General features: G+C 38.3%; 1 protein-coding gene across 1 annotated transcript in view; it reads right to left on the minus strand.

Moving 5' to 3' along the window:
* Positions 1-2,624: 2,624 nt before the first annotated feature.
* The window catches only part of Slc30a4 (solute carrier family 30 member 4), a 21,613-nt gene continuing 13,295 nt past the window's right edge, over positions 2,625-10,942 (minus strand). Inside the window, exons 4-7 of the mRNA XM_021156115.2 lie at positions 9,573-9,777; positions 8,668-8,773; positions 7,393-7,527; positions 2,625-6,722 (exon numbers count right to left, since the gene is read on the minus strand). Of these exons, the coding sequence (XP_021011774.1) occupies positions 6,568-6,722; positions 7,393-7,527; positions 8,668-8,773; positions 9,573-9,777 (601 nt within the window). The 3' untranslated portion in view covers positions 2,625-6,567. The remainder of the gene's footprint in view (positions 6,723-7,392; positions 7,528-8,667; positions 8,774-9,572; positions 9,778-10,942) is intronic.

Raw genomic sequence — 10,942 nt, forward strand, 5'->3', positions numbered from 1 at the left:
ACTATAGTTTTTCATTACTTTCATATGTTACCTAAAACTTGGTCATGATTTTTACCTACATCAGTCAACACCAGATCCCTTTTGAGTTTCATCTTACCAGTGACTACTGTTTGTTGAAAGTTACTTATAGCTCCTTTGCAATTGTACCCATTAGGACCTTAGGAAAGTCACCTAACCTCTTCTGGTGAGGACTGCAATATTCGCAGGAGCATCCTAGGGGAACAACTGAGATAGTATAAGGCACAGAGCACAGCATTGTAAATGCATAAAAATGAACAAATACAAGCAACGATTTTCCCCAGACTAGCCAAAACTGGCTGTGGTTTGGCAAAACTGATGTAAGAGTCAGATAGTGGCAGTGGAGAATATGTGGCAGTATGGTGGTAAACTAAGTGGTGACCATATCAGGATTTTGTGTCTTTACCAAGAGAATGGACTTTATCCTGTGAGTCTGGTTCTAAAGCCATTGCCGGTGGAAGACAAGTATGACCTTCTCTCTGTAGTGGGGAGGGTTTGGTCCAAGAGGCCCTCAAATATATAAAACCATTTTCCTGTTTAACAGCCCAGAACACTTCTGAGCCATGTTTCACACCATGTTCGGTGGCAAGAAGGTGGTCTTTAAGGGTCAATTTTTGGTTAAATGATCTTGAAATGGAAGACATTTGTGAATAGTTCCCATATATTAATTGAATGACCTCTTAATCTCAACCTTAGATCTAGTATCATGGTGTCTTAGAGATGAGAAGTGATTCTAGAGCCAAATATACATCCACGGCCACTACACTAAATTACATAATACTTTGGGTTGGGTTTTAAAAGTATCTCAGTCTTTGCTAAATGCACTCACACAAAAAGGCAAGGGGGAGAATGGAACGGACTCATGTTCTGGCAATACTGAAACAAGCTGTTGCCGACTAAAAGCCTGAAGGAACACAGATTTGTCAGCAACAGATAGGGGAATGGGTGGTCAGAAAATATACCTTCTCTTCCCCAGGTCCTCTTCATACCCCAAATGACATCATAGTTATTATCACTGTTTGAAGGCAAGCATCCCTGCAATATTTTAACAGGTTTCCTCTGGGTAGGAAATAGTGGCAGGTGGTAGGAAAGGGTGGGGTCCCCTAAGGAAGTTGAGGGGGCAAGGCTGTTTTTCTTTAAGGCTAGGCTTATTTTCATGAGGCTTTTTGGCATTTTACTATTTTTAAAAAGAAACATACGCTCTTACCAAGAAACAGCTCACTATATTTTTGGGAAAAACCAACCCACATACACTTTTATCTTTTTTATTTCTTGTGGTGCTCAGGAGTGTTTTGCCACTTTTCCAGCCAGTATTTTCTCAGTATTGTCGTCAGTGGTTTGTTAAAATGAAAAATTACAAAAACCAAATCAACCCCACACAAACCAATGTGCAGGAACTGGCAAGTAAACCATAAACTAAAGGAATCTGAAAATGAAAGCAGAACAAACACTTGAAAACCATGTCTGCCAGGACAGGAGACATGGAACTATTTGGTTACCCTGAAGTATCATCTTGGCATCTATTGGGCAATAGCCATGGACCAAAGTTTTCAGTTTGTAATTTTCTGTAAAAAAAAAATCACATGAAGTCTGTTAAACCAGGATGCTGCTCAAAAGACTGAATCTTTGGTAAATGTCTAAATCTCATAATCTTGAACTCGAAACATGTGGACTAGAGTCACAAGACTTGTAGTCTTGTTACATTCTGCTTAGTGTACAAGTGAGAATCTAAAAGTGTAATCTTTTTGTTGGAAGTATGCTACCACAGCTGCAGTGAGCATGTGCTGTGCAGACAGCTATGGAATACCATAGGTGGTAAGATGGGAAATATTGCTACTTGCATATTTCTGCCCCAGCCCCAGCCCCAAAAGGGAATGGAAAACAAAAAACAAAAAACAAAACAAAACCAAGGAAAGACCTGGTGGTGAACGATGCCCAAGTTTCCCCAGGTACATCAGCTTCTAAGTGCCACACACAGTTTCAGCCGTTCAAAGGTTTAACCATCTACACCAGGACAGGGCAAACTTTTCCTATAAAGTTCCCACAGTAAAAGCTTAGTATTTGTCACAGCTACTCAATTCTGCCACTGCAGCATGAGAGCAGCCACAGCTACATAGCTGGATGAGCTAACACTTTCCCAGGGACATGATGGCCATTGGAGCTGAGTTCACATAATCTTCATGTCATGAAACACTGCACTGATTAAAAATATTTAGAGATACAAAATTCGACTTTAGCTCTTGAACAACAAAAATAGTTGCAGACAAGATGTGGGTAGGGAGGGTTTCCACCACTGACCCGGAACACTTGAGTGGCTAGGCCATTCTGTTCAGTTCTCCAGTTTCATCAATCTGACCATCACATTATCTGAACCTGACTCACAGGACAAAGTCCATCACGGTAGCTTCTGTTCCTTTTGAAGATTTCTGTCCATGGAGGACATTACAAGTGACTGACACCAAGAGAGAAAAGTTCTTTTAATATTAAATCCTATCTAGGAGATTTTTTTTAAAAAAGGCTTATTTCTTAAATACTTAAGCGAGCACTGAAGATCAGTATGTTTTAAGGCCTTCTACCATTAATTAATCAATGAAAATAGAAAAAAATTAGGGGACTGTACCTTTTAAGTTTCTAATAAACCACAAGGCAAAACAACACTTTATTTAATAATCGTATAGGAAATTTCATTTGAAAATTACAAATGCAGTACATATACAAATAATCTGGTCTTCATTACACAGATAAACGCCAGCTTCAAAATCTTTCTAAAATCAATCATATGCAAAATACTTGGTTTTTGGAGGGGCATATATACAATTTCTTAAACTGTGATATGGCTTATTAATCACATATTTATTTGGAGAGGCAGACATTTTCCAAATATAAGATATCTCCTGGGTAGAAAAGGGGCATCCTGGCACATTTCAACTTTGGGTTGCATTTATTTCTGGGTATTCTTGATTGCACTATTTAAATAGACACTGTCATGGATTTAGCTGGCAAGGTCTCCATAAACACCAATCTTAACAAAAATCAGAAAATGACTGTTGGTCTCCAACAAATCTTTTGTAACCATAACTTACTGATGGGTTGCCTAAATGGAGACACATAATACTGAGGAATTCCCACAATTTTTTTTCTCTAGTTTGCATGCTCCCACTAACATTACAAACAATATGCCTATCTGCAAAATCAAATCTTAAGCCCTAGCCCATAGGATTCATTAGACAGACCTGGAGGTGGACTTAAGAGTTTGCAAATGGTGTTCTAGCTACAGAGACATTAAGCCATTACCTAGACACCAGATTTTCTCCCCGCTTAGCACAGTAGCTAGTGAGATGTCACTGATTATCTGTAACTAAGAGTGGTCCAATGATGAACTGAACCAAATGGTATCATATGTAGTGGCACATTCTGTAGCTTTAACCTTACTACATACAAGGTAGTCAACAGCAGAGTTCAGATTCTTTAAGAACATCATAAATACAGAGAACCAAACACAGCTGAAGTTACTTCAGGATTAAAATCTCTAAGAATGCTGACTGAGATTTTGAGAAACTCAAAGCTCTTCACAGTAGCTGCTCAGTCTATTTCTGTCTCAGATTCTCTATCATGTTCCCATGCAGAGATCCTGGACAGGGGATGAGCTGAGGTTTTAAAAACCTTTCTCACCTGCAAATGTATTTCTAAGTATTGGCTGGAATTCTCTCTGAATGCGAGAGATGCTCGGGTACCTCTCTTATCCTGACTGTGTCCACGGTGGGAAGGATCTCCTGAAGACAAATACTGACAGGTGGGCCACCTGGGCTTAAGACAGAACACTGAGAGCTCAGGAAATAATGTCAGAGAGAAAAATGAAAACCTCTATCCCAAACTGAAAAGAAACACTGTAAGCCAAGACATCTAGTGATCTGGTAAACAATGTAGATGGGAGCTGTGAATGTGAAAATCTGTGCTCACGTGAAAACCTTTTTAGCTGAGGAAAGTTAACATAGCTGCCCGTAAGAATTACAATAGCTTCTGGTTCGGCCTGTTAAGTATGTCTTACTCAACTGCATTCTTGGTATGCTTCTTAAGACAGCAAGATTGTTAGTCAGACAAAGTCTTCCTAAAACAAAAGACTGCATTGGGCCCAAGTTGTGAAATATGGGTTAATGTCTACAGTAATTAACTATCTGAAAATACTCCTTAGAATATAGTGCAGTGGAGAATTGCCAAGTTTTTATGTTGTGATGTTTCCCAGTGCAAGATTAGCATTGCATCTCCTCAGTTCAGACCCTGCTTTTTTGCAGGGCAAAAGTTCTCACAGTTAACTGAGAGGTTGTGCCACTATGTCTCAAAAGGAGAAAGACGGTCAAATCTTACAGCTGTGTAGTCCCCGATCTAACTGCTGACTTAATGTCCTTCCTCTATGGGTTCTGACAAGCTAAACAAGTAAAAATCTACCAGCTCTCCATCTTGTGGACCCATGAAGAACAACGTCTAGCCCCTGCTGCAAAAGTCAAGTGCAGAGATTACAGGTACACCCACTTTACATGAATATGATAGTTAAGACTTACAGAAGTTGTCAGTTCTTCTGTTTTTTTTTTTTTTAATGAAAACCTTTTCAATATTCAAATGGATTTTAAGGTTGTTTTACCAAATATCTTAAGGACTAAGTCAACATGAAAATCCAGATATGCCCACATTATGGTAAAAGGATGTTTTCAAGAAATGAGCTCAACTGATGTGTGAAAATGTTAAGAATAAAATGCACATTTTCCTTTTTTCCCCTAGATATATCTAAAGGCCACAAATGCCCAGGCAGCCACTTAAATGCCTGTAATCTACTCATATGCGAATCACTATTTTATTTAGTTTATATTCTAAGAAAATTTGAAGTTCAAGTATTTATAATTTTAAATGGACTCACAATAAAAATTCAACAAAGTAAACTTTTTTTTTTTTCAAAGTAAACTTTGAATTCAACAAATACCCATTGAGTTTTATGGAGAAACATCAGCTGTGTTGAACCTATCAATTCCCAACAACCTTTTGAAAGGCTGTTTGAAAACCCGGGTTTTCTTATTACTTTTTAACACAGGGAAAGTCTCAGCTTCCCACTCCTCATTTACACACCATTTGGATTTCTACTCACAACCTGCTTGGGACAGAGTTACTCCACTCTGACTCTTTGAGAGCCATACAAAGTGCTAGGCTGAAATGAGCTCATCTCAAAGCAACTGCTGGGAATGAATCGTGAATATTCATGACTTTCTCTTCAACACAACTGCTGCTAATTGCCTTCCCTTGAGCTTGGAAATATTTATGTTGCTTCCTCAGACACAGGTTTAGTGTCCATCCTTATTTCAGCTCTTCTGTGCACATACATGGCTAAACAAAACAAAACAAGACAAGACAAGACAAAACAAACAAAACCTTTTACCTTGTGTTTTCTTAAAGAGTTTTCTCCACCCAACGCCTCTGTATCTTTCTACTATGACATTATTGTAAAACTTCAAGATTGTAGTTCTGCAACCCATGGAGAACAGCCTGTATCATAACAGAAATTTTCTCTGGAGTAACAAAGGCCTTCTACATGGTGGGCATTAATAACCTCAGCCTTAGCTTATTTAGGTACTCGGAAGGATATATAGATAACCTGGTGTGCACATGAGAAGGTGCTATGCAAACTGTTACTAACAAATGTTGGCAGTTCTAAAAAGGACAGTGGATAACTGCTGAAACATTGTTGTCTCTTACCGTTCTAAGACAATTCTACATAAAGCACAGAAGTGATTTTCTGGAAGATAGAATCCAAAACTCTACAGACCACTACTTGCTTCTCTGCTTTAGATCATCATATGGTAAGGTAATTTGAGGTTAAATCTAATTTCTGCCATTTATAATTATATTAAAGTTTCCTAAATAACTTAAGGACAGTGACCACATTATGTGAATGTTTCTGACAAGATTACAAATAATCAAAAATATTGAGATTTAAAACCCAGTACTATCTGGAAAATTTGCTTATAAGTTATATGTGAAATAAAACAGTTCTGAAACACTTAGGAATACATGCTTATTCCATTTTCTGGATATAATTACTTTCTGAAATCTGTTGAGGGCTAATTTTTATAAAAAAGAGAACACAATTCCAGAAACTGGATGCCAAGATTACACAGAGACAAAAATCCCAAATAGTTCAACACTGAGTTTGCTAGCACTGACTTCATATAAAAGGCCTGAAAAAAGTCGTTGTTAGATGCAAATACTGAATTCTGAGTCTTGGTGTGCACGTTGCATACTCTGTCAAATTAATGAAGCATGGTCTTGGATTGTCTTCTGATGAGGTATCTGCAGGGTTACAGCTCATTCTGTAAACAGTACTTCAGAAGTTCTTTGTCTGAAAATCATGCAAGTATTAGTCAGAGCGGAGTCTGTCTTGGGGAGACTGGTGCTTGACATGGACACAGCTGTCAGGGACTCCATTAGGTTTACATTTATTGCTCTCAAGTCTGTACTTCAGGATAAACAAGGCCGTAGACCCTGAGGACATACACCTGGAACTCAGGTACTGGAACTCTGACAATTTGCACAAGTTCTGATCACTTCTTGTCTGTAACTCTGGAGCTGAATAGTGCATTTGTACATGCCAAATGTGTTCAGTAATAAATGCTTAGCTTTGGACTGTACTTCTTCCCACTTAGATGAACTTCCAGGAACTGCAATATCAAGAAAATATCCAATTATTTATTGTACACTGCTGTACATTAGAAGATGAGACACAGAGGAAGCAACAGCAAGCTACAAGCATATGCTCATCTGATGTCTCCTAAGCCCTTCTACTGCAGAAGGCAGTTTCTAAGCCCAGAAGAGCTTCTCATGACCTTAGTCTTTCCAACCCATGCTCAGTAGAGAGAACATTACAAACAATTACAAGCCTCTTGCTTAAAGACTTATATTCCTTAAGGACTAAGTGCATATGTTAGTTTGATTTTAAAAAGCCACCAATCTCTGATATGATTTAAATAAGAGTTTGGCTTTTATTATATAAAAGATGGCATAGCAAATGTATGTACTATCTTTAAAATGCAGGCAAGTATCAACTTGTAACATCTTCTCTTAAAAAGGTAAACCAATTTAAATGTTTTTATTTATTTATTTATTTGGAGTTCTGGGAATTGAACACAGGGCCTCAGACATGGGAGTGCCAGTGTTTGACACTGAACTGCCTTCCCAGCCCTTGTTACCCTTTCACCTACAATTCATCTTTTGAAGAGCCTCCTCCCTCCCTTAAGTCTTCTTATCAGAAAAATATTCACACATATGAACAGCTCAGATGCTGACTTGTAGGACAGAAGTCTATTCCCATGAACCCCATGAGCAACATACTTAGCTGCATGTGAACTATGGCAGTGGATTTTCCAGAAGTAAGAGACCAGATATTCAAATCTTCCACAGAATATACATCTTCTATTTTCATCAACGACTCTTTGATATAATCTACATTCAAATGGCTTGGTACACCTATTAGTTTGGAATATATAATTTGTAAGTTTACTTTGGTAGGAAAAGTTTTAAGTTACGTTTAAAGAAAACAAATGGCTTTGTCAAATTCAGTTCCAATAGATTCATTAAGGTATGTTTACACTTTAAGATAAATTACAGACATTCTTACAAAATATTTAGAAAATATACAAGAGATCAATATATACTTTTAAAATGTCAATTCTCACTGTAATGGAGTAGCAATCAAGTTAGAACACTTAGCTTAATCTTAATAAGCTAGGATAGAAAAGAATTATTCTGCTCCAGCACCTGGTTTCACTATGTAGCCCTGGCTAGCGTGGACCTACATGTAAATCAGGCTGACCTTGAACTCATAGAGAGCTACTTTCCTCTGAGTCCTAAGTGCTGGGATTACAGGCTTGTGCAGTTATGCCCAGCTTAGAACATTTGATAATAATAAGCTATTGCTGAGAACTTTTGTCTTCATGTTCTCAGGAAGACAAGGATGTTAAAAGTATTACAAAGACACAAATTAAATGAGATGAATGTTATACGTATTTTGTATGCATATGACTATAAACAAGTTAATGTTCCTTAGGAGAGGAAATGAAGTGAGAGCTAGGTTTAGCGCTCACAGTTTTCACTGACTGCCTCTTACCAAACTCTAAGGAATATTATTACCCAGTCCTAATTTCAGAAATAGTCCAGAGAATATTTGGCAAGGCAAATTTTAAATGAGGTAACCAGTAAGTTGAAGACCCAAATAGAANGGAGAATTAGTCCATGCCTAACAGGGCAAATGAGGAGAAATTGGGGGTCAGTGCTCTGAACTTCCTGTGCAGCACAAGATGCTCTAGGACTTTAGCAACTTCAATGGTATAAAAGGAATCAAATAAACCACAAATTATAACTGTGCCAAGAATCAAAAGCTGCTGGAATGACACTGGCTGTCAAACATTTTCTTGTCTGTAAATATCCTAGCTCACCTGACTGTCTGCTTTACCTGCTGAAAGGGTTAAGTGCGTGACTGCACTGCTTGTTTGCTATGCACAGGAGAGTATCATTGAAATGCAAGACTTGGCTCCTGTCCAGAGCACCCTCTGACCCAACCTCTGCTGGGAGGGATAAACCCACAGTGGAGTACTAGTAAGTGCTCACCTTCCAGGATTATCACTACTGTGTCCCAGATGATGCGAAACGTTGTGAAGGCCACAAGTAATGAAAATATATACGTACAGATGGGATCAGCAATCTTGTATTCTGGCTAGAAGGCAATAGATGAAAGTTGTATGACTAAACAGAGACAGATGTTAACACACTATAAAGTGGAGCAAGACACAGGTCTCTGTTCTCTTTATCAGGATTGGAAAATACTTTTAAATCTTGGATACTGTAATTGAGAAACATCTTTACTCATAAGATTGTTCAAATGACTTGCCTCATGTGTCTTTTCTAGAAGTTTAATCATTATGTCTATTCTCTTTTGTGGCTTCTCTGAATTCTTCACTTAGAAGCATAAGATATTGAAGCTGGAAAGAACTGTATCAGTCACCTGGACTAAAATACTCATACTGAAGTGGACTGAATTAAAATTTAGAGTTGCTGCAAAGATGAGAATCTCAGTGCATAGCCTATTATCTATGGTTCAGTGACATTGGTTAACACTGAGTTTTACCGTAAATGTGCTATTAAAGCTAACTATAGGTAAATTAGCTGGCAAGGTGATACTATTGTGCTTACTAATAAATAACTACACCAATTAATCTTCTCCCAGTGAAAAATGAATAGAAAGGCATTAGTTAGTGTCCAGTACATTGATAAGAGACAACTAGCTTTTTTTTTTCTTTTTTTTTTTCTTTTTGGTTTTTCGAGACAGGGTTTCTCTGTATAGCCCTGGCTGTCCTGGAACTCACTTTGTAGACCAGGCTAGCCCCGAACTCAGAAATCCGCCTGCCTCTGACTCCCAAGTGCTGGGATTAAAGGCGTGCACCACCACGCCTGGCTGTCAACTAGCTTTTTAAATAACCAAATTAAATAATTTGAAATAGAAAGTACAATTTTACCTTGAATCGTATGATGTATGCAGCTATAAGCACACCAACACTTTGTACCAAGTCTCCCAGGGCGTGTACAAATGCAGCTCTCACTGCCAAGCTGTCCTGCCCATGGTTGTGTCCACTAGATACCATGCTTGGGGAATTTGAAGGCAGGGAGTGGGAATGAGCGTGAGAATGGTGGTGACCGGACTGGTTCAACAGAAACCCCATTCTGTTAGAAATGAAAGAAACCATATTATTTCTCTAAAACTACTGATAAAACATTCAGTTCTGTTCAGACAGTAATGGAGCAGTGCAGAACAGTCAGTTAATAAAGATTTAAGCACCTGTTACTCAGCAAGTATTGTTTTACGTTTATGGAGCTTACGTCCTGGATATCAGAGGTGTAAGCAAATACACACTGAGACACAGCCAGTTAATGTGAAATGCCTTGGAAACGGCTTTGTATACAGCTTTGTATACAACTCTGTGGAGATATGTTAAGATGAGGGCCAGGTGAGTGGGTAGGTGGGTGGGGTGGGCACAGAAGAGCTCTCTCAGACTTCATTTGAGCAGAGACTTGCAGAAGTCAAGAGCAGATGGTGGTTGCATATTCTAGGCAGAGCAGCAGGCAAAGGTCTGAAATGAAAATGTGCTCTGTGCACTTAAAAAGTACCACACTGTGGCTAAGATAAGGAGAACAGGGAGTGCTAAGAGAGAGGCAGGAGGGCTACATGTCTTTTATTTAAGAAGGCAATTGTAGAAACTTCTGATTTTTATTCTAGAAGCCATTAGATAGTGATTTGTAAACTAAGGCCACTAGACCATATTTGGCTAGTTTTTAAGATAGTTTTATTAGAATACAGGCATAGATATTTGTTCACACAGTGAATTTGGCTGTTTTTGTTCTTAACATCAGTGTTCCATCACTTCAAACGAAACTGTGTAGCTCTCAAAGCCTAAAATACTTACTAACCAGCCTTTTTGTTGTGTTGGAAATGCAGGGGTCAACCTAGGGCCTCGTGCATGCTAAGCTCTACCACAACCCATCTGTTCTTTATAGAAAGATTGCTAACTTCTGCTCTAAATGATTAAGGATGAAACATAGTTCAGTAGTTTTGAGGAGGAAAAAAAATGATTTTAAAATCTAGCTAACAGACCAGTGAGATAGTTCAGCAGGTAGAGGTGTTTATTGCTAAGTCTGACAGTGTGAGATTGACTCCTGGAACCCATGTGGTCAAAGAAGAGAAATGATTCCTGTATATTGTTCTCTGACTTCCATGTGTACACAGTAGCATGCATGTGCCCCACACACAAATAAAATAAATACAAAACTCCCTTGAAATGTAGCTAACATAAAAGTATTAAATATTAAATAACTTGGTTCTACTTAAATT

The sequence above is a fragment of the Mus caroli genome, chromosome 2, assembly GCF_900094665.2.
Source record: "Mus caroli chromosome 2, CAROLI_EIJ_v1.1, whole genome shotgun sequence".
In the NCBI taxonomy this organism is placed as follows: Eukaryota; Metazoa; Chordata; class Mammalia; order Rodentia; family Muridae; genus Mus; species Mus caroli.